Source organism: Dasypus novemcinctus, chromosome 1, assembly GCF_030445035.2.
Source record: "Dasypus novemcinctus isolate mDasNov1 chromosome 1, mDasNov1.1.hap2, whole genome shotgun sequence".
NCBI lineage: Eukaryota > Metazoa > Chordata > Mammalia > Cingulata > Dasypodidae > Dasypus > Dasypus novemcinctus.
The window spans coordinates 25,257,634-25,282,640 of NC_080673.1; the positions used below are offsets into that span (position 1 = coordinate 25,257,634).

The 25,007-nt window shown below is 40.3% G+C and overlaps 1 protein-coding gene across 2 annotated transcripts in view; it reads right to left on the minus strand.

Moving 5' to 3' along the window:
- The window catches only part of KLHL2 (kelch like family member 2), a 145,512-nt gene that overhangs the window by 32,114 nt on the left and 88,391 nt on the right, over window positions 1–25,007 (minus strand). For both annotated transcript variants that reach the window (XM_058275240.2, XM_071214221.1), the window contains 2 exons: window positions 22,077–22,239; window positions 427–536 (listed from right to left, as the gene is read on the minus strand). In XM_058275240.2, coding sequence (XP_058131223.1) covers window positions 427–536; window positions 22,077–22,239 — 273 coding nt within the window. The remainder of the gene's footprint in view (window positions 1–426; window positions 537–22,076; window positions 22,240–25,007) is intronic.

Genomic DNA, 25,007 nt, shown 5'->3' on the forward strand with positions numbered 1-25,007 from the left:
ATTAGCTAAACTTTGTCACTCTGGGGGAACTTCTCCTGGCTCACAGGATGGTGAAAGTTACTTTGGTTTGAGAAATGCAGCTTTTGGATCACAATCTTTAAAGGCATCTAACTGTAGAAAGAACCCTGTTTCCATAAAGCAACTGTTGCAGACATTTTAATGTGTATAAGCTCTTGGCTGAGGGTAAAACTCTAACGGCTAAAAATTTAGGGAAAACCAACCTCTTAAGAAGTGGAGAAACTAAGTTTCACAGACAAGCACTATGTCAACCAGCTGAGTTTCTTAACTTCCAGATTAAAGATTAAAACTGGCTTTTACTACATAAATGGAATTCCAAAGTTATGAAACTATCTAGAATAAAGAAAGGGGAAATACCATATTATATTATATTATATTACAGTAAACTGGGACAAGAAAAATACATACCTTCTCTTCTGAGGAAATGGTAAGTTTATCACTTGAGATTAAGCTGCACACTTGTTCTATGCCAAGATTGAGAAATTCTTCACTGAGTACAACATCTGCAAAATGTTGTTCTGTTTGTGGGTTAAAAGGAAAATCCATTAACACCAATATTCCATTATCACAGTTTCAGAATGCTTAAAAAATGAGAGGTCACACAATGTCCAAGAATGAAAAAAACCAACTGTGCTTCCTGTAGATAAGAACTAAAAACACAAACCCGAAGAAACTCAGAGACACCTGAGGAAATGTTTGTACCTGAGTGATTTCTTTATAGCAGAGCAAAGCAGAAGCACCAGTTAGATGGCTGCCTTAATACACACACTGGGCTTAGTGACATCATCTGTTTTATGTGGCGGTAATATATATATTTTTAAGATGTATTTATTTTTTATTTATTCCCACCCTTGCCGTTTGCTTGCTGTCTGCTCTGTCTCCATTCGCTGTGCGTTCTTCTGTGTCTGCTTGTCTCCCTTTCTTGTGTCATCTTGCTGCGCCAGCTTATCTTCACAAGGAGGCCCTGAGACGTGAACCCAGGGCCTCCCATATGGTAGACGGGAGCCCAATTGGTTGAGCCACATCCGCTTCCCTATGTGGTGGTATTTTAAACACCCATTCCTTACATGGTGATAAGACTATCAGCATTCACATTTGTAAAAACTTTTGATTACATAAATCAGATAGTGTACAAGACATTAAAAATTCAAACACTTCAATGCATTATGTAAAACAGAGAGCTCTACAGCATAACCGAGTAAGGAAGAAAACCCTGCTCTATTTGATGAGATAAAGAAGACACTGTGCAGCAATAACCAACACTAATGATAGGAAACACTTTTTAAAAATCTTTGCTAAAGTCTGAGTGTTTACCAAATCTCTCTGAATACAGTACGGTCTTCATTTCTAAAACATGTTTTTTTTGTTGTTGTTGTTTTTTCACTATCTAGAACTAAATGAAGAAATTTTAAATGCCAGTCAATCTGAATATATGACCAGAGTGAGTTTTTAAAAAGAAACAGAATAAGCTTATGACATAATAAGCTCTGAATTTTATGTTTGAAGTTAGTTTAGGAATTATACAATTTTATACCTAACACTTTTACAGAAAATTGTAAAATTGGTAATTCTTAAAACACTAAAAATTATACTTTTTTTTGACTTCACAAGTGAATACAGCCCTCCCAAAGGGGGGAAAACCCTTTCAAAACTAATTTCAAATTTTAAAAGAATTTTTACAAAATAACCTTTCCTGCAAATCTAGCTCTAACTCAAAATCCCCCCTCAGTTGTCTGTTTTCTGTGTCCATTTGCTGCGTGTTCTTGTTTTTGTCTGCTTCTGTTGTTGTCAGCGGCATGGAAATCTGTGTTTCTTTTTGTTGTGTCATCTTGCTGTGTCAACTCTCCGTGTTTGCGACTCCATTCCTGGGCAGGCTGCACTTTCTTTCGCACTGGGTGGCTCTCCTTACCGGGCGCATTCCTTGCGCATGGGGCTCCCTACGTAGGGGACACCCCTGCGTGGCAGGGCACTCCTTGTGCGCGTCAGCACTGCGCATGGGCCAGCTGCACACAGGTCAAGGAGGCCCGTGGTTTGAACCGCGGGCCTCCCATATGGTAGACGGATGCCCTATCCACTGGGCCAAGTCTGCTTCCCTCTAGCTTTCTTTCAACATTTACATCCCTAGACTAATGTAGCAGTTTGATATGGTTATAAATTCTATTGAATTATGTTTGTAATCTGATCTGTACCTGGACCTGATTGAGTTATGATTAGGGCTTTCATTGGGCCACATCATTAGGGCATTGAGTCTCCGCCCCTTGGTGGGTGGGGATTCACAGATAAAAGACATGGCGAAGGACAGAGTTGTGAGTTCTGATGTTGGAGTTTTGATGTTAGAGTTTGATACCAAAGCCTTAAGCTGGAGCCCTGGAAACTAAGCTCACAGAGGAAAGAGAAGAAGCCCCAGGAAGCCTGAACCCTCGTAGACTTCAGCAGCCATCTTGCTCCAACACATGAAAACAGACTTTGGTGAGGGAAGTAACTTGTGCTTTATGGCCTGGTATCTGTAAGCTCCTACCCCAAATAAATCCCCTTTATAAAAGTCAACTGACTTCTGGTATTTTGCATCAGCACCCCTTTGGCTAACTAATACAACTACCCCTTTTAGACACAATCCCAGTTTTAGACCAGCTGTGTTAGTTCTACTCACTATAATGTGTTACCATCAACTCTATTCATTTCCACACTTTTACAGTCAAATTAAGTAAAACTTCCACATATATTAAGCATCAGTACACTTTCTCAGTCCTCCTCCTATCTCCTAATAACCTATACTCTAGGTTTTAACTCCATGCATTTATTCTTCATATTTAGTTCATATTAGTGAGAACATGCAATATTTGTCCTTTTGTGTCTGGCTTATTTCCATAGTATAATGTCTTCAAGGTTCATCCATGATATCATGTGACCCCATTTCATTTCTTACAGCAGCATAGTATTCCATCATATGAATGTATCACTTTTTAAAAAAGATTTATTTATTTCTTATATCACATTTTGTTTACCCATTCATTGGTTGATGAACACTTGTGTTGTTCCATCTTTTGACACCTGCAAATAATGCTGCCATGAACACCGGTGCGCAAATGTCTGTTCGCATCACAGTTTTCAGTTTTTCTGGATTTGTCCTTAGTAAAGGAATTGCTGGATCACATGGCAGTTCTATATTTAGCTTCTTGAGGAATAACCAAACAGTCTACAGAGGCTGCACCCTTTTACATTCCCACCGACAGTGAAGGAGTGTTCCTATTTTTGAACATCCGTTCCAGCACTTATTCTTCTCTTTTTAAAAAAATAGCCATTCTCTGCAGTGTGAGATAATACCTCATCGTCATTTTGAAAATACTTACTCTTATGAGATATCTATCCTTATGGCAAATCAAAATAGTTCTTCAAAACCCAGTTAAGGCCCCATGGGATCTAAGCCTCCACTCGATTAGAAGCAGAGTGGGCTTCACCATCCTAAAATCCTCAGGACTGAGGAATGAACAATGGACTCAAATAGACTTATTATTCTACTATAGACTTACTATTATTCCAGCAATGGAAGAACCCTTATCATTGACGTAAGTGCAGAGGCCACCAGAGGTTCCGAGGGGAGAGAGAGGGTAGATGTAATATGGGGGCACTTTTTGGACACTGGAATTGTTCTGCATGACAGTGCAGGGACAAATACAGGCCAATATATTTTGTCATAACTTACAAACTTTGTGGGACAGAGTGTAAACTATAGTCCACAGTTAGAAGCAATGCTTCAGTATGTGTTCATCTATTCCAACACATTGTTCCTAAAGAACGTTGTTAATGTGACATAGTGTGGGAGGTACGGGAGTGGGGCATATGGGAATACCCTATTTTTTAAGTAACATTTATGTAATCTAAAGCTTCTTTAAAAATAAAAAAAAATAAAAAAAACCTAGTTAAGGAAGACTTTTAAAAATTGTTACAGATTTTAATAAACCATCATGAGTAACTGCAAAGTTACCTCCTACATCTAAAATATGATGATTCTACTATTCTCTGGCCCTCAACACAATATTTTATATAAAGAAATTAGTTTAAAGGTTTGTTTTTTTTTAAAGGTTTTTTTAATGCACTAAGGAAAAGTGAAAACTTTTCAGGTGACTTTGCTTTTTAAAGAAAGAACATTAGAAAGCATAAAGAGATTCTTTATATTAAAAGTTTCAAAACAGAAATAAATTCATTTTTAATGAAAACTTAGCAAACAGCACACAAATTTAAAAATATTTATGTATAGCAACTTGAAAATTCAAATAGGAAACAAATACAGTATCTGCTGAATAAAAGAGAATCTAACAAAAACCTCTTTTTACCTCTAAAATATATAATAGTTTTGGACTAAGGTTCGGTCAGTCTTAAATATGAATCAAGATTTTTATGGGGGGGACACATCTCTAGTGGTAACAAACATAACAGAGAGAACATAATTTTTTTCGTACTTTAACTACACGTTATCCCTATCAATCAGAACTTGCTGGGAAAAAAAAGTTGGTGATTTGTTAAATCACAATTACATAAACTAAGTAGTAAGGCTATTAATAAGCTCCATTCAAAGTCAAGTCTGGGATCTAAATTCATTGTATACTCTTTATCAAGGTATTCAAGGTTAAGAAGTCATGGAAAATTCAACCATTACAACTGTATTGCCAAAACTATGACTATGACATTATCTGCTACTCAAGCAAATAAACTATTCCCCTCACCAATTACAACAATAACAACAACAACAAACCTGGACAAAATGCAAAGAAAGAAGAAATGTTGAAAGTAACTTTTATTGCAGACATACTGGTATCTTCAAATATTTCCAGATCTCACATACTTTTTTTCCTTCCACTTGCATAGCTCCCCTTCCCTCTTTATAGCACTGGCATATAATGTTTACATATCCACATTAATTTTTCTTTGTAAAATGTATGGAAAATTATGGAGCAGAAAATTAATTCACTTCAGGGACTGCCTTTTCTCTATTTATATTAACAAGGTGTTCCTGAAATATTCTCTTCTATTAATTTACAGGCAATTTAATGGAATTGTTGCCTGTTGGGTCACACTCCCCAGTGACCCAGCACAGTCCTGCACAACCCACAGAAGGAAGCACTGAATGAATGGCTGAGGAACACTAAAGGATGCACCCATTTCAAATATTTTTTAACTTTCTTGGCTATACATATTTGTTCTGTGAATAATCTCGATTTAATGTCATTTACCTGGGCATTTCTGACCTTTCTCATTGAAACTGAAGATTCTCCACACTTCTCTACAAGAATTATCACAATTTACATAGTGCGATGCCATCACACAAACCACATGCTTTATGGATATCCTAGGGCCTCCATCCCTAGCTCAACCTTGATTCTGTGTCCAGAGCTGCTTTGTGCTTTGCCTCTGCAATCTTGTTTCTGATGCTTATCAACCCATGCTTTCTCTGCATGATGCTACCAACCCTAACCTTTAACCAATTCAGTCTTATTAAACTAAAAAGAGTTCCCAACCTATTACAGTCATTTTCAAAAGCATTTATCATTCTCCCTCCTTCTTTCTAATCCTTATGCTATAAGAAATTAAAAAAAGATTTAGTGAAAAGCAATTTGGCCACTCAAGCTTCGGGCAAGCACTTCTGAAAACTGGGAAAAGAGGACTGAATAATTGCTCAATTAATGAAATATTTGTAATGAATTGCAAAGAGAATATAGCACATCTAAATAATATACTAATGACTCGTTCTCTAAATGAGATTAGAGTGTACTTTGAATTCATCTACTATCTTCACCTTGGTGATTTGCAAACTTTACGGTGAATATGACACTTGTACTGTTGCCATCAAACCATCCTGCTTTTAGGACGCTGGGCTAGAATATAGTGAGAAACTCAGACCAGGGTTACAAAATGGTGAAGACAGACTATCAGATTCATTTTCAAGAGCAATTATTATATCTTTGTGCATATCTAGACAACCACAGACACATGCATATTTAAATTACTCTCTTAGCCCTATTTTGCAAGAGTTTAGTTTCGTGCATCAGAATGCTTTACAATAAGAGAAGGAGAAGTGGCTTTCTTTGAAGTACCAACAAGGAATTCCCTTCAATTAAAATAAAGCAGATCTGTTGTCTGAAGGGGAAAACATTTAACGCTATGTTTATTGGAGAAAAATAATTAAACTGTTAAGAGCAAAAGGAACTTTACAAAGCTGTTTTAAGAATATATAAAATCCAAAATGCATTTCCAAAGGGAATCAATCTCTCAGCTGCCTCAGAAGGAATAGCATTGAGTAAGGTGAAATCACAAATTTTAGTCAATTTATGTAAGATATTTACCATCAAGCAAATTACATCTTCAACACATTAAAAAAAAAATAGCATGGCTTTCTAAAAATATCTTTTTGTGAATGAATTAATCTGTAAAATCTTGGGTCATTTTCAAAAAATGTTAAGAAATCATGTATCTTGTAAAACTGGTAGTGACAGCTCTCAATTCTAAGACTCCCACCTACCTCTTCAAATTCCTAGTCACCAAAAAGCAACTGAAAACATGTTGGGATAGAAATTGATTCCACAGAAAGAAAGGCAAGAAAGTTGATACTGCCCATCTGCTATATTTTCAATGTTCTCGATGTAAATTATTATTTGTCTGGTACTTAGTTCCTGCTGTTAAATGTTCTAGCATTACTATTACTATAAATAAAAAATGATTTGATGTGACTATTTCTTCTCTGACCCCAAGCCACAAAACCATGAAAACAAACGTTAAACAGATCCCTGCTATGAAATAGGATATCTCATATACTGCCTGCTAGATTGTAAATTAGAACAAGCTCTACAAAGAGCAATTTTGAAATCTCATCCTACAAATACACTTGACCATTTGTGAAATGATGTGAAGTTATTCATTGTGGCACTGTTTTAATATTAAAGAGAGTTCATCCATTGGCACTGGTTAAAATATTCATCCACACAATGGAATATCCTGCATCAGGAACTACTGTCATTTAAAAAAAAAACACAGAAGGCACAGAACAGTATATACTGTAGCATGCTAGCTACCTTCTGTGCAAGAAAGGAGAGGAATAAGACTATGTTTTCATATACAGTGAAAAGATATAAAAGGAACTAATAAAAATAGTTTTCTATAGCAGAGAGTAAGATGTGGGAGTGGGATACCTGTGGGAACAAGTTTTTCCAGTATATAGCTTTTTACATTGTTTTGTTATCTGGATCACAGTGAATGGATTACCTACTCTCCTCCACAACCCCCCCCCCAACTACACACCACACACACACACACACACACACACAACCCCACCCCAAATAAACAACAGAAATAAGTAAGAGTGATTAATTTGGTAGAGGAGAGGGAGAAGAGAGAAGAGTGAAAGGAAGACTTTCTTTATATATATATACCTTTCAAATATTTAAATATGAACAAGTGAACATTCTAGCAGTTTAAAAGACTGTTTTTTAAAAACTAGGCCCAACTAGATTCCTTCCCCAATTAGAAAGAAAAAGTGTTGCTATGAATATTTAATACCTTTTACTGCCTTCACTTCAGTGGGTAAGTATCTGCTATCTTAAAAAAGATCACTAGTACCCTCTCCCTCTTGGGCCAGACTTGGCAAGCTTTTACATCAAATGTGACCAGAGGAGACGTATCTTACTACTCAATCTGTCTCCTTCAGCTCCCTAAAACTAAGTACCACATAGGCTCCTGCCCCCAGTCTTCTTTTCATTCTCTGTTTACTCTCCTTTAAGTATCCCTCTCATCCACTTTTGTGTCCCCACTTGTAACTATCACCCTCCAGCAGGGTTGTTTTCCAGACCCACTCTCCCTCCCCAACTCCAATGTCTGAGTTTTTCCAGCTATGTGGTAGTCACAATATGAATGTGACCTAAACCTCACGGCTCTTATAAACAGATCAAGCCCCACCAACCACCACACAGTGGTCCTCTAAAGCCCTCACATACTGCCTAATGTCAAATACCTAGCCTGCTTTAAGCACTTAGGCCTAATTTCTTCATCATTATGTAACCAAGGGTTAAGAATTAAGGTTAGTATCTGAAATTGCCAAAACTGGCTGGACTTGGCTTAGACCTGCTACAATAATCTTTATTCTAAACAGATCTCTCCTGTTTATGGTTACTCTAGACTTAGCCTCATCCTTGTGTATGCTTACTGTTGTGATGGTAATTCCTAGCTAGATCTTATTCTTGTTTAGGATTATACCAAAGCCAGGCTCACCCCTGTGTATGCTTTATATTGTGATGGTAACCACTCACCTACAGTCTAAAATCTATGTGGAAAACCTTGACTGATCTCTCCTGTCCTAGAACTTGGATCTCTTGTAACGACTGTTACTTTGTGACATACCCTGGTTTGGTGCTTACTCCCATCCTATTCAGCCCCTTAATGTCTATTAATAAAGGAACCTGTGTCCAGCTCCATCCCAATTATTCATTAGCACCCCAAAGTTATAAAATATTAGAATTTCTGTTGATCCAGGAGGCAGTTTTAGGCCATTAGGTCATTGTGCTCCTTTGTTTGTGTAACCAAATAAACTCTTTCTTTGACACTCCAGTGTCTGAGAAATTGGCTATAGAGGTACATTGGGAGAAAACAACCTGCTTTTACTTGATATCAATTACGTACTTTTCCATTTGTGGGTTTGCTTCACCCTCTGGTAAAGATTCTCTGACTATGTCTGATTCTCTCCCCAACACAAACCAAGTGCTTTCTCAGGCTGCTAGGGAAGTCACCTGCACACCTAGAGGCCATCTCTCATTCCTTCCCTGATTGCCCCTCTCCCACCCTCCCTATTGTGTGCAAATATTTCAATGTTTTCATTCTGCAACCCTGGGGAGAAGATCGGTCTAATGGAGCAGCTGGACAGTGCCTTAAACCCTAAACCCAAAACAGGGAACAAACCACCACAGCTGCTAACCAGGGCAGGGAATTCTCAGTGGTAGGACCCTCCCCTGGGTTATATAAATACCACGCACACTGGGGCAGCACAGATTGGTGCCTTCTCTCCAAGGTGAACTGGGATATGCAGAGCTATGTCTACCAACCCTGACCCAAGCAAGCTATTGGCCTCCATGGGGAACGTGCCACAGTGAGATCTCTCCCCCTGCTCTTTTGGACCGTTTGTGTTGTATAAGTAAGAAAGCAGTCCTTTGCTGAAAGCTTCTGTTGTGTCTGAGTTTGTATTCCCACAATGCCCCATAGAGCAACTTGTTCCACAGATTTTGGTGCAACAAAAAGAGTACACAGGCAAGTATGGAGTAGATTGATTTTTTGGCCTTTCTTCTCATCACTCTTGTGCTCTTTTTGTACAGAAGTGTCTTGGGCGACACAAGTCTCATGACTGTGGACTAAATTAAAGGTTGTCTCATCCTACGAGCCTAGGTGAGGTACCAACCCGTGGCTGGGGAACCTAGGGTATACTGTCTCTGTCATCTGGGGGAAGGGCAGAGATAAACAGGATTTTGTGAATCCCTCAATGAAAGCCAGGGATTTTGCTAGCTGTTTCCATGCTGAGATCAATGAGATTGTGGCTTCCACCACCAATGTACACTCCCCTGGGCATGGCCTCTTATATCTGTTCTCATTCTGGAAACAGGCATACCTCTACTCAGGCACCCAGACTGATACTGAGGTTAGCGTGAGGCCGGTCATTATTCAGGAGACTATTAGAACTGAAGATGGGGACCTGGAGATGAAAACTGAAGCATACATTTTTACAGAGTGGGAGGTAAGGGACTTGGAAGAGAGGTGTGGACAGATCCTGTCCTGACTTTACGATGAGGGCACCGCTACCACCCTGACCAACCGAGCTGAGTGGAGGAGCCCTGGCAGCCTCACGTCCAACACCATCCTCCAATAAGCTTGGAGTTGCAGTTAAGGGAAGAAGAGGCAGGGATGGGGAGGGCGCAGCTGACGGTCCACCCGTCTGACTGGGTTATCCCACTCTGGGTGATCTCCCCTGAAATTTCGGCTAAGCCTTGGAGTAACAAGGAGGAAGCTGTGATCCCGCTGCGACAGTTGCGTTTTGGCACGTGGATGCAGTCTACCCCCGCCAGAGGGATTTAGACACTTACCAGATTCCCATTTTGCAGCAGGACTTTGATGGTTTTGTTAGAAAGCGCCCTCCTGAGTAGGGGGACACTCTGGTCCTCCTCCTCACACCAGGGCTTCCTCTAGGGGACACAACTGAGTGGGTTTATCATACGCTCCCTGCTTGGGGCAGGGCTCCTACTTGGAGGATGGCTGCCACGGTAACTGTCAGAAGAGCCAGAACAGCAGTCAGTGGGCACACACCTGCTAACCCAGCAATCCTAAAACTTCAGGATGGGTTGGCGGCCTCTCCTTCCTCTTGGGGCCTCCACTCGCCATGCTATGTTCTTGTGGCTACTAGAGCAAGGAGTGCCATAGACGGGATTTCCAATGGAGAATGCTGGGAAAAATATAATCTAATAGGAGGGCCGTGGGCTCAACAATCCCAAACACAGTGGTCACGGAGATGAGGATCCTTAAGATCTCCTGCTCCTCCCTTCAGACCCTGGCAGGATGCCTTTGCCCAGATTTGACTAAAGTGAAAAAAGCCTATGGGTGGAGCGAAGGGCCCTGACAACCCCCACGCCCCGGGGACTGAAGGCACTCACAATCTGGAGGCAGTAAACAAATCTTTAAAGCGCTTTTGGATACAGGTGCCCAAGTCATCATCATCATTGCAGAAGACGTAGCGTGGAGGGGTGATGAATAGCTTTGGGAGTTTTGTGCACGCCATGAGACTTTGGGGATGGGTGGCTACTGTCACCCAGTGAGTTGGTCCCTTTGGCCACCCTGTGGTCGTGTTTTCCTCCAAGGAATGCATTATGGGGATCTGACATCCTCCACTGCTGCACATCCTAGCAACAACTGCAAGGATACACTTCTCTATCCCAACAAATTCTGGCCATCACAGCTGGGTGAGTGACAGACCACAGCCCTGCAGTGTTCCCATCTCTGCAGTAGCAATATCAGCTCCCTGGTGGGAAAAAGGACATCACTGAACTCTATAAAGGGCCTTTTATCTCTGGGTCTCCTCCGTTCCCACCATCTCTGCCTAAAACAACCTAGTATGGCCAGTGAAAAGGTAAATGGAGCTTGGCAGCTGACAATGCACCAGGGGTGCATGAATGCAGAAGTGCCCCCAGTGGCCCTGGACTTTGGGTTAATTTGCATAATGGCACCAGCATATTCCTCATCTCAGTATCCTTCTGGTACTCCTATATTGGGTGACATGGAAAGCAAGTACTTTCCACTGGGGAACAGAGGAGGAACAAGCCCTGTAAGAGGTAAAAAGTGGCTGTTTCCAGGCCTCTAGGACCTTTAGAGACTAGTTCTCCATTTGAGCTACAGATTTCTGTCCCCTAGACCCATGCCAACTAGTCCCTCTGGCTAAAGGAGGGAGCAAAAGGAATTTGCAAACCCCAGGGTTTTGGAACTAAGAAGTTCCCAAATGCAGCCCAGTACTACTCTCCTTCAAGAGGCAACTTCTAGTGTGCTATTGGGCCTTCATGGAAACGAAAAGGATTGCTGAGAACTTCCAGGTCCTCCTAAGGCCAGAAATCCCCATTACATCCTGGGTCCTGGCAGAACACTTGTCCAGGCAGAGCCCAACAGCAGAGCATCATTAAATGGAGGTGGTACATTCAGGTTCTGCTCACGTGGGCCCCCAGTGAGTGACACACTTGCGTGAGTAGGTGCCAGAGGCTCCCTTCAGCAATGATCAGGTGCAACACCAGATGTGGGCCCTTCCCTCCCTGCAATGGCATCTTGGCATCTTGACTCAAAGATGCCCCACCAGATGCTCAGTGCTAGTTCACTGATGGATCAGCCAAGCTGAAGTCACCTCTGGCAGCATCTGCTGTTTCCTTTACCTCAGGGAGACTATATACCACCTCTGGCACTGGAAAAAGTGACCAAAGGGCTGAAATGCAAGCAGTTCTCTTAGCTCTGAAACACTCAGACTCAAGCACCACTGTGTACCAATCTCATTGCCAATGGCTCAGCAGTCCAGTCAGGTTCATGGACAGAATGGGACTGGAGAAGCAAGGGATCCCCAGTGTGGGGACGCGACCTTTAGAAACAATGCTGAGGCACATGGCAAAGGTCCATATTACAGTAAACATCTTTGGAATGCCTTGGCCTATAAGGGATTCCCTGAGATGCTTTTTCCACCGGACGAAGCTGGAGATCCTCTTGAGAGGGAGGCAGAGGATAAACCGTACCTGGAGGATGAGGACAACGAATTCATCCTGGGCGACATTCATGAAAGAGCTGAACTTCCCTGCTTCCACGGCGAGATGGCTCCACCACCAAACTGAACGTGGAAATTCTAACACCACAAAATTATGGGCCTAGGAACATGGATTACCTCCCTCCTTAAAAGATGCCTAATCGGCCATTTAACAATATAAGAGATGTCAATTACAAGCCAACGGCTGAACAGGGCATTTAGTGTCACTTCCAGGGGGGCGACACTGGGCCTCTCATGGCAAGGGAACACCACCAGCCCTCTCCCACCATCCCAAGGTATGTCTTATGTCCTGGTCACAGTAGACACCTCTTCAGGCTATGACCAGGCCTTTCCAGTTTATCGTGTAGACACAGTACATACATGGATACCTTGGGAAAGCAGCTCTGCCACCCCTTCAGGTACCCAGATGACATATCCTCTGACCAAGGATCCCATGGGCCCAGACTCAGGGAATTAGATGGACATCCCATGTCACCCAACACCTGCAGGAAGCTGGCATTGTGGAGAACTTTAATGGCCACCTAAAAAAGTTTTGGTGTCTACAGCCTGACAACTACTTGGGCCCTAGGGAAGCTGAATTCAGCAACTCCCCAGAAGGGAAACACAGCCTTATCTTACTTTCTAACACAGGATATGGACAAGAGTAGGAGAGGAACCCAGGCTTGCTGCGCATCTGCTCTTACACCCATCAAGAAGAGGACTGGTCCCCTAAGGGAGACCAAGGACATACCCACTTGGGACTCTCCTTTTCAGCCACTGTTGGGGATAATGCCAATTTTTACTCTGTTATACCCTCCACACAATTCCCTGGACAGTGGGAGGTTAGCAGGCAGAGGGGTGGGATGATGGAGTTGGGCATAGAAGTGTTTAACACATATGGGGTGACAGTCCAGAGGGCTAGACCCATGGGGCCTGACACATGTATAGAGGTTAGTGGGCAACGCCTACCCGATTGGTCTACCAGTACCCTCGGGAACACTCAAGGAATCTTTGCACAGTCCTGACAATTCCCAACAGGAAGCGGTGGAAGTAGGTTGGAAGATATAGGTAAGGCACTCAGACCAATGGGAAAGAGGTGAGATTATAGCTCAGGGCAAGGGGCAGAAAGACTGGATGGCCTTTCTGCAAATAGGACAAGTTACTGCAAATAGGTCAACAAAAGCGTCTCCGATAGGAAATGGTTGCACAACTACCCTGCAGGACTAGTTATTGCTTCCCCTCCTCTTTTCTACAGATGTGACCCCGTTGCAACCTGGAAGGAAAACACCTTGGTCCAGCTTTCCCAGGCTATCACAGCTGTAGGGAACATGACCACTGCTGAATCGGCCATCTGAACCCTTGCACCCTCTCCCTCTTTTCCAAGTCCAAACTGACACTCAAGGAGCTGATTTTCCCTGCTTCACGTTTGAACTTACATCAATGAGTTCTTCATTTATGCCCTGTGACAAAGATAATGGCAATGCCACTGGCTGTGCACTCTTCTTGCCCATACCCCTGGACAACCTGTAGGGCTGCAATAACTCCCTGTACGATGAAACTGGCTCACTATTCTTTCCACGAGGTTCATCAGTGAATATGTGGTTCTTTCTGTTAACCACGTTGGTTGACAATTGTTGAGGTCACATGAGTCCTTCAGGTTTAGCAAAAGATCATTAGACTGTAGGCAAAGTAGTGTTTGATAATTGCATTGCCTTAGACTTCCTCCTAGCCCAACAAGGAGGCATATATGCTATTGCTAACATCACCTGCCATATGTGGGTTAACACCTCCGAGGAGGCAGAACAGGAGGTAACTAAAACCCAGTGGCACATTCATTGCATTTGACGAACATATTTTGGAGCACTGCTACACAGCATGGTTTACACTCTAGCCCTGTCCATTCGGTGGGTTATGGCAGGATATATGATGTCCTGTATTTGTCATTGCAATATCATTCAGGACAACTCCAAGTCCTGAAAATGCCCCCATATCACACCTCTTCTTCCCTATTTGGTGATGTGGGAGGAGTGGGGGGTCTGGGGAGTGGGGGTATATGGGATCCTCTTAGCTTTTTTTAATGTAATATTTTGTATGATCTATGTATCTTAAAAAAATTTTTTTAATCTATAAAAATAAATAAAACGACAACAACAACAACAAAAAACCCAGTGGCAAACCCACTGGCTGCCAAGTGTGCAAAAAGATTCCACGTCGGACCTCTTGAGTGGTCTCCCAGTGGGCAGGGAGGTGGGGACGCAGCATGACTCCAGCCAGGCCTGGACACCCGGCCTGGAGGAACGGGATGCACAGGTGAAGCTTCCTCAGGTGCCCCGGTCACTGGTGCTCCCGGACCTTTACTGAGAACACTGCTGAGAGCCACAGGACTGCAGGCCTGACCCATCTCAGCCTTCGTGTCTGAGGTGGAAGATGGGGCGTTATGTTCTGGAAGCTAATGGGGAGAAGTAGGCTAGGACTGGTGGGGAAGTCAAGGGGTGAGCTGCTGGGGAAGTCACAGATATACCAGCCTTCACCTACCCTCCACCCCCATTTTGTCTTGCTTGCAGATGTTTCAATGTTTCCATTCTGTAACTTGGGTAAATGGAGCAGCCTGACCATACCTAAACCAGAAACAGGCATTGCCTCGACATTCAGAGAGGGATTCTCAGTGGCAGGGTCCCTCTCTCCCTGGGTTGTATAAATACTTGGACAGCACAGATGTATCCCCTGTGATAGACAAATCCTGCCCAGTCTAACAACCTCCAAATTGCTAGTGCCCTCCACTGCTGGTTCTCTGTCAGGCAATGAGGATGACAACCCAACACCACATGCTCCTCAATTTCACACCTTCCTTCCCAGACCTGCTCCACTTCCCGTTTTCCTTCGGTGTCTTAATGGCTCCTACTAACCACTTTGTTTCTAAGTCTGAGTGGAGCTTTAGTCACAGTTGATTTCTCCCTCTCCCTAAACCCTTAAATAAATCATTTCTCCAATTCTGTTCACCCTAAGGAATGCCAAAGAAATCTTAAGATTGAACAGTATAAGGCATTTGAAAGGTCACCTGCTGTAACTTTTATCATACGTATCCAAAATACTCATAATAAATGGTCATCTAGCGACAGTTTGCACACATCAACAAATTAAAAGGGGTCACATCATCCTTGAGCACTTGTAATTGATGGAAAGTTCTTTACACTGCAATAAACTTCCTCCTTCTCATTCTGTAACACTGATTTTTGTTCTTGTCGTAAGAACAAGATTATGAAATCTCTTCAAAATTTTGCAGAAAGCATTAAATTCCTCCAAATTTCCCTTTCTTGGTGTATCCTCCAAGATTCTTCAAGCATTCCTTGTACTATGTGGTCTGGGGTCCTCCTCATCCTGGCTGTGAATTCAGGTCTTTGGTTCATCAGTTTCTCTCAAAATGCGGCACCTGAAAACTAACTCAGTTTCACAGATATAGTCTGAACTGGGTACAAGAGAATGAAATATTTACCCTATGTCTTTCTTGATACAATTACAGAATTGAGTCATATTAAATACACTATCAATTAAAACCTAATGTCTTTGTATTAGTTTGGGCAGTTCATACCTAGTTTCCATATTTGCAATTTTGCTTCAGTCCCCTCCTCACTATCCTCACCACTGCCACCCTAGTTCTCACCCTGTTACCAAACTTAACTGTTATTTCCAATCCTCTCACCCATGTGCTGACAAATTAATCTTCTATAGAGCACAATTTTCACTGTGATATTAGTAAACTGTTACTGGCCACCGAAAAAAGCTCAACCTAGTTATACTGGCATTCAATATTCGTTCCTTCAGTCTGAACAAATACCATAACTGCAATAGAGCATAATACCTAGTTATACAAATATGTAATATACATTAAACAGAGGATGCAAGATACATTAAACATATACACTGTGCATGTATAATTAGCAATATATATTATGTAAGGATTTTCCACACTCCTTAGAACAAAGGCGCTTTCCTGGTTGCTTCCCTCCAGCAAATAAAATAAGCTCATCAAGAAACAAAAGACAAGCCCTAGGATTGATCATGCCAGATCAAGAAGACCTATTAGGTCAGGGCTCTCATTCCAAATTAAGTCCAATGAAATCAACAATATAGAAGCTCCAAATTTTGCTTGTTCTCTTTTATGCCCTGTGATATGCTGCAAAGTACCCTTGGTTTCTAAACACCAAGCACCTTTTATTAAAAACAAACAAATAAACAAACGAAAAAAGAAATGAAATGTCGTGAGAGGTCCCTATCATTTCTCCATACTCCATCTCGTGCAGAATTTCATCTGAGAAGTGAGAGTAAACACATGGATAACAACAGTATCTTAGACCCACAACAGCTGACTTCTGAAAAACAAAGTGTTCTGGGAAAAATCAAAATATCTGTTCTTCATTTTCATAATTTATAAAAATGAGATTGTTAGACTAGATAATGGCTAAGGTTTTCTATAAGTACTGAATTAACACTGTGATTCTTTGATTTTGAATACTATGAGTCTCTAAGGGAAAAAAAAAATGCAGCCATTCCATCAGCACAGGTAGTTTTGGTGAAATCTGAAAACAGCTAACTCATCTCAGCTAGAAAAACTGTCAGCAAAACAGAGAAAAGAGACTATACATAGTTTCCTAAGATATAAATGAAAAACATGACTACAAAATATAAAAATGATTAATTCTTTTAAAGTGGTACGAGTTCAGTCAAAAACTGCTGTACATCAAATGCTTTCACGGTCCTCCAAAGGAAGGATCTTCTGTATCAGTAAATTAATACTGCACCCTCAAATAATGAATACCTATTCTCTAGTATGTGTATCACACAGTTGAAGCTAATAATACTACTGTTAATACTATTCTCTCAACACAGATTTTCTTCAAGAGGGCAGCTTCCAAATCACGGGTTGATTTTCACAGATGTTTTCCCGAAGTAGTGATCCGTGGCATAAATCACAGAATGGCAAGTAAATGATTGAAGTAAACTTATGATAGAAGAAAAGGTTACGGGAAACTACTTTTACACAGAATAAGGCATACGTTGGATACAAGAAGAGGCTAAATCGTGTAAGTGCCTGTTACTGCATTGTCTGCAGCAGTTAGGGTAATGCCAACCATATAAAGCGGGTAGCTTTGAAATGACTGACCATTGGTTCTAAGCTGAGCAGCCAATACAGGAGAACAAGAAGATAGGAGTAGGGTCAGCACACAGTTAAGACTTTCTAGTTCCAAATATCAAAAATGTTCACCAGGGACTGGAATTGTGGTCTGAGGAGAGCAATGGGTTTAGTGGAGGAAAGGTGACAGGCACGGGGAACTAGAAAGAAGGATCTCAAGGGAGTCAACAGTATAGATTTTGAAGTTTCTGAGCTGATGGCAGGAGCCGCAAGGTACAGAGGGAAAAATATAATCCAGGTGTTAAGGTAGAAATATTCATGGAGGCCTATAAAAAAGAGCTTTGGGAAGAACTCTATAAGCCAACAGTGAGCCAATGCAGAACCAAGGAAGGTGACAGTGACAGAACAACAGTCTGGAAGGAGTTCCCTTCCACCCACCTTCCCAGTAAGCTGGGGACCCTTAAAGAAGTTTTTCCCCAACAGGTAGATTTTTGGGAAAGCCAAGTTTCAGTTAAGACAAGGGGAGGAAGACACACATGAAAACAGTGGGGGATATAAGAGTTCGATCATTTCACAGGCAGTGGAAAGGATAGTAGCACAATATGGGGTGCCACTGTAGAGGCATGGGGAGGGGTAGTTACTATCCCTCGGCCTGGGAGGTATAAATAGATGACAGGGTTAAGAGCAGGAAGAGAATGGGAAATAAGTTGAAAGTATATTAGTGACTGGGGAAGAAGAGGACTCCTTCGTAGGCAATCCTGTTCCGAAGGAATAGAGAGAATTTACCAAACCCAGAATTTCAATGAGAGCCCAGGATTGAACATACTGTAAAATTTTCCCAAAGGTCAATTAGAACTGGTATTATTAAGTAGTTTCTCAAATTTTAATTGGGGGGGGGAGACATGGGGATGACTAAGAATTTGAAATATTTTTTCCCTTAAATTTGTTGAAATTCTTGAAATCTAGCCACTGGTAACTCCTGGTTATCAACAAGGAAGGTTAAATGAAATTCATGTTTCAATTTACTGGGACTGCTAAAAGGCATCTACAAACTGATCAGTTTGTTTTTAACTCCTCCGAATTTTTGGTCTGCCAAAAAAGACTAAAAGTAAAGGTCTTAATGATTTGGAAAATGGCTAAAATATGAACACCAACCAGAAAATACTGCTTTTTCCCTTGAGAGTCTACAAACCAGCATTCTCCAAACAAGTCGGTACACTTGCAGTAAGTTGTGAAACATCCCATTTTTAGGTGTGAAGCAAAACATGTCACACACTTTTCAGCTAAGGAAATAATCATTCAAGAGCACTGTGAAAGCTGACTGGAGCTAAGAGCACCTGGCCTCAACATGCAGGTCATCGAACCTGGCTGGTCTGGTGGCTCTCAGTTGTCACTGCTCTGAAGCTGTCACTACATGCCTTGGAGAAGCAATGCAGGCCAGCCTGACACGCTGCGACAGACTGTGACGGCCAGCCTCGTGGTGCTGCTGAGCCACAAGTGCCCAGGACGAGCAGGGTGGATGCTACACCCTCTCATTCAGACTCTCTCCACCCCTCTTCTCACATTTTCACTTTCTCTAAAGACTTTAATATGAATAAAAATAAGCACGAGTTCATCAAAGAGATTTCCCAGAACACCTTAATTCTTTCATTGAACCTGCACAATTTAATTATAATAAATACTAGAAATTCCCTTTCCAGTCTACAAGAGAAAGGAATGGAGTGGCTCTTAACGTGCAGAATTTCTGTGAGTTTTCAAAGGACAGGGAGTGCTCTAGGCACTAGGGCACAAACAGTCAGACCTCAGAAGAGAAAAGTTACCCCAAGCCTGGCAGAGTTCCTTCCTTTTCCCATCTTTTCTCCCTACTCATCTCCTTCGCTTCTTCTCCCTTCTTTCCATCCATTAATTGAATAATTTATTTTTACACTCCTGTCACTGCTATTCACCTCTTCCCTCCCTTGTTTCTAAGCCCACTGCTTATGACGAGAAGAAAAGGTAAGCTACTAACTTCATGCTCCTAGATCCTTTCACATTCTATATGATTTGACATGGGTAGATTTTTCTGGACACATAAGGTATTTAGTTTAGCATAATTAATTAGGACATTAGAAAATAACTGTTTATGTCAGAAAAAGAGCACTATGGACATCTTCCTGCATGGACTCCTTATCTCCCCTCCTTTTTGCTTAAGACATAAAAAGCAATCTGATTCATTATGAAGAACAAATAATTTTTATTATTATACTGGATTATGTATTTAGAAAATCTGTTATAACTAGTCATCAAAACACCAACGACATGGAAATAGCTCTGTTATGAAAAGGCGGTCCTTATAAGAGAATTTGTTTAAAAATGGAAAGGATAAACTATATGAATGAAATAATATGTCAAAATTTACTTCAAAATACCATTAATAAAATAACTCATCAAGCTAAAGATGTGATTTGTGTACATTTTTATATCTATATTAGACATGAATAAAAAATTCAAATATAAGAAACAATAATAGAAGAGGGATATAGCTGAAACAGGATTAGCCATGAATTTACAACTGTTGAAGTTAGAATATGGGCAATATTCTAATTTCATGTGTCTCAAGATTTCCATATTAACAAGTGCTTTAAAATGCTACCTATAACCTAAGGAATTCAAGCAAATATTCAGAATCATGTCATGAAAGCAGCACATCCTCTAAGATTAAACACTTCTTTAAAATACAGTGCTTTAAAAATGAAGAATAAGCAATCCTTATAATTTTGATGAAAGTGACCATTTTCCATTAAAAATTTTGATATAATTATGAAGAAGTCTATAAACTAAGATAACGAGGTGTTCTAATTCTAGTGGAAATTATTCATATTTTGTATTATATTACAATAAATTTAAGATTTTTAAATAAGAGGAAAAATAATAAAAGAACATCCAATTATGGCCTAGAAACAGAGCAAATGAGCTTGTTCTGGTGTAAGTGAAACTAAGAGTTGTTCCATTACATTATATTGACTTTATTTGGACATCTTTTGCATTAATCCTACTTGACTCCTTCTTACCCATCTTTCCTCTCCCTTAAGAGTCAGTAATATTTATCAAGCACTGTGGAGAAGACTAGTAGTCTGAGAAATGTATGATGTTTAATAGCAATTGCTTCATGCAGAAAAACTACCAAAAAACACACATGCCTCTTTGTCTTTTTTCCTAATATAAACTATTGATAATAGGTTTATCTAGCAGTTAATAGCATTTAGATTTAGAAAGAATAGTTTCTTTTTATTGAAGAACAGAATTGGCCATACTGAAATAGATCAATGAATCCAAATCTGTCCTTTATTCTTAAAATGCCTCATCCCACTCAAAAGGATGACATGAATATCACTGCACATTAGAGGCATCCCCCAACCTACAGATGGATTGTGCTCTAAAGTTCATTTGTAAATCAGCTATTTGGAACGCAGACCACATTTTCCCACTGAAGCAATTTATAAAGGGTACTTGGGCCATCAGGCCACCGCACAGTAGCAAGTTCAGATTTACTTGACTACTGTGTTTTACTGAAGCACTAAGGGTTTTTTCCAACAACCACAGAGACCCCTAGTACCCATATTTCTTCAGTAAATTCAATAGGGCTTCTAGTAATATTTCTCCCTCCTAAGCTCTGCATCAACCACTTTCTGTCCCCAATCCCTGCCACTCTGCCCCCCTCACACAGACAATCATGTTGTCCAGGTCTAAGTGCCAAAATGTTTCCTTACCCATTACAGAGTAAGAACACTTACTAAGCACACTGAAGCAGAGAGTAGATAAGGGGGCTGAGGGGAAGCCAAAGTTCAAGAACTTATTAGGAGACACTGGCCATGAAAGCTTCCGTAGGACTGCTCCTACTAGGTGTGGCTGTTGGAAAGTACACCTTTCACCAGGTTTATCTTTCAGGAGATGGTTTAAAAAAAAACTAAGAAGCATAAAAGGAAACTTCCTAATAATCACTCTCAATATGTATTTTTTAAATGTTAGTAATGCAGAACAAATTAAATTACAGATTACTATTGTGAACTTCCAACTACATCCACAGCCATAGTAAGCATCTCTCCTCACATACAGGAGCGGTGGGGCGTTGGATCTGAATTCTGTAAAGCTACTAACATGATGGCTCCCTCAACAACAGCAACGGGCCTCAATCTGCCAAAGGGAGAAGGTGCTAGCAGGAGGTCATGGAAAGCACAGTGTCTAAGCAGAGCAGGGGTTCTTAGCTCTTTTTCTTCCACAGACCCCTCTGCCAGTCAGGTGAAAACCACAGACCCCTTACTAAGTCCACACTATACTGCACTACTATTTAATAAATATAGCACACCCACACCAACACGTTCCCACAAGAATAACGCTTTTTTGAATTTCAATTCAAGCTCATTGACCCCTTAAGAACCCCTGAAGTAGAGGGTTACCTTTATTAGGGATCTACTTTTTCTACTTCACCCAAAGGCATCTAGATTTCAATGTTTTAAAGTTATTTAAACCACAAAATGCTAAAAAAAAAAAAAGATGTAAAAGAATCACAGAGATAAAATGACAGTCTCAGAGGCAAAGACTTTTTCATACGCAGCGCCACCCTTATGCTTAGGGGTCTAGTCTACTTGCCTGCATAGGTGTTGGCCTTGTTTAGGAGATCTGTGCATGCATGCATATCAGCGAAAGCCCGGATTCCTAAGCAGTTGACAGGGTGAAGCTGGGATTCCAAAAACTCACAGCAAGTCTTCTTCACATCCTGTAACTGTAACAGACCAGCTGCTGGGAGAAGTACCTGTAACATACAAGCAAGCATGTTTAGCCAATTGGCTGGAAAAACACTGTCACTTTTTATCGCTGATAAAATAGGGCACAAGAAGTCCAACCATAGTTTATGATCTGTAACTAGCCCCAAATATTCCACAGAAAACAAAAATGTGAAAATTATTTGCAAAAAAGGTTGATTCCTCACATTCCCCATAACTTCTATAGACTCTTTCAAAGGTCTCTTCCGGGTCACAAGAATGAGGCATCAAATCATTTTAGATTAATGGTCCTTTTTATAAGCATGAAAAAAAACCATTCCTTTGAATTTAACGGACCCAAATTTTTGTGATGCTAGGGGGTGCTATGGTTCTATGAAGATGGTTGTATTCCCTTAGCAGTGATGAGCTTCCACATGTGGGGAAGAGGTGAGTCCAGAATAAAACATACCACGATAAAGCCTGTTCTTCTGTCTGAATAATACAACAAACTGCTTTCCCTAAAAGCAGAATAGCAGTTTCTCTAGAATGTAACATATGTTATATTAAAAAAAGCATTAAAGATATTTAATTGCCTAATAATTTTTTAATTTTTTGTTTTTATTTGAATAATGCCAAGCAATTTTATATTAATTACAGGTTATTCTATGAGATTTAACCACTGTCTTCACTATGAATCTGGTTCTACAACTGTTTTTCAAATAGGTCAGTAATGGAAAATTTTTCATTCAAAATAACATGTATGGTGCTATGTAAAGGATCACATTAGAAAGTCAAATTAAGTAAGGAAACTTCATTAAAGAATGGCTTATTGAACATCTACTGTTCTTTTATAAAAATCAAAAGAAAAAAACTCAACTATTAGAACAAAGGTCAATTTTAGAAAAGATCATATTAGCATAAAAGTATACAAAACCTAAGTTCCCTCAGGAATTGATTTTCATATATGCCAAGCTATAGCCTAAAGAGAATAATTAGAGAAAAGAAAGTGGTTTATGAATCTCTTTTACAATTTTCCCCAAATCCATGCAATAAACCCTAACTGGGGAAAAGAGACTCGTTTATGTCTTTCTGTAACACAAACTTCTCTATTTTCTTAAAGGATACAAGGAAGCTTAAACTCCACACCTAAAGGCAATGTGTACATGTGTGCACACATGGTAACTGGGCAGGCAGTACAAAGGACCAGGTGGGTGACTTCTTGCATTTTAGCCCAATTCTACCAAATATAAGTTTTCTCTGAAAAAAAATAAAGTATCTAGAGATAATGTCTTTTCCTTCTGAATTAAAAAAAATAAAGTACAAAAATGTTTTTATGACCAAACCTTTTGCATAATTTGTATCATGTGTTTCATTACGTTAAAAGGATGAATCTCCATGGAAAGCTTTAATTTGGTGGTAATTGGCAAATTGGAGGGTTTTCTATGCTGGGAAAATTGTGCTCTGAGGCAACATGAAGCAAATTCCAACATGCTTCACAGTATAGCCATTTAATTCAGCAAATACATGTAGTTTAGAAAATGGTCTTCAGTGGAATATTCAATCTGTGAAATCTGCACAAATAATGATCACCCATGTAATCTACATTTTCTTAGAGACAACACAATATAGTACAGTGGTAACACAGGGTTCCTTAAAAAAAAACACACCACAGTTGAGCAAAAACAGGCTCACTCATACATTACTGGTGAGAATGTAAATTGATTCACCCTCCATGAAGAGCAATTAGTCTGTTTCAATAAAAACTGCAAATGTGTATTTCATCTGACCCAACAATTCAACCTACAGATACTCTAATATGTGCACAAAATCTCATACATAGAAGGACATTCATTACAGCATTATTTTGGGTACTAGCAGAAGTTAGAAAAGATCCTTAATATCCATCATGAGGAAACTAAATAATTATAATTACCCATTCAAAAAAATGAGGGAGTTTTATACAAATAGGACAATATCTTATATATATTCCTTTAAAAAAATTTTAAATCTTTTTTTAAAGATACATAGATGACACAAAATGTTACATTAAAAAATGTAAGAGGTTCCCATATATCCCACTCTCCATACCCTGCACTCTTCCCACATCAACAACTTCTTTCACTAGCGTGCTACATTAATGCATTCAATGAATACATTTTGGAGCACGGCTACACAGTATGGATTAAATTTACATTGTCGTTTACACTCTCCCAATCCATTCAGTGGATTATGGCAGGACATATAATGTCCAGCAATACATTCTTAAGTGAAGGAAAAAGAGTAGTGAATAGTACATGTTATGCTAAAATACACATACATTTATCTACAAAAGTGGCTACTGTAGGCTTCTTTGTTTATTTACTTATTTTTGGTTTCAACTTTATCATTATCAAGTACAAATCAAGTCATAGAATCCCTAGACTGGAAGGGACATAACAAGTCATCTAGGTCATGAATATAAAAGCTATTTTGATAGTGGACCACGGGACTAGACATTCACATATAATTTTTTATTGATGGAAATGATGAGTCAAACTGTTACCAGATTTTGATTACATTCTTGACTATGCTGCAGAAATGGATTTTAAGAGCACATCGGATGAGTTAGGCCAGTTATTTATTCAGGTAGGGAGGGATGAGAAATGGGAGAAAATAACAGATCAGGGGTCCCAGGTAGAAAGGAAGGGGCTGAAAAGTGATAAGTAGGGCTGATTCACAGAATACAAATTCCCCACCATAGGTTGACTTGCATGGCCACGTGGCAGGGGAATACAAGTGACAGCGGTGCACAGAGGCCCAGAGGCGAGAGAGCGCACGA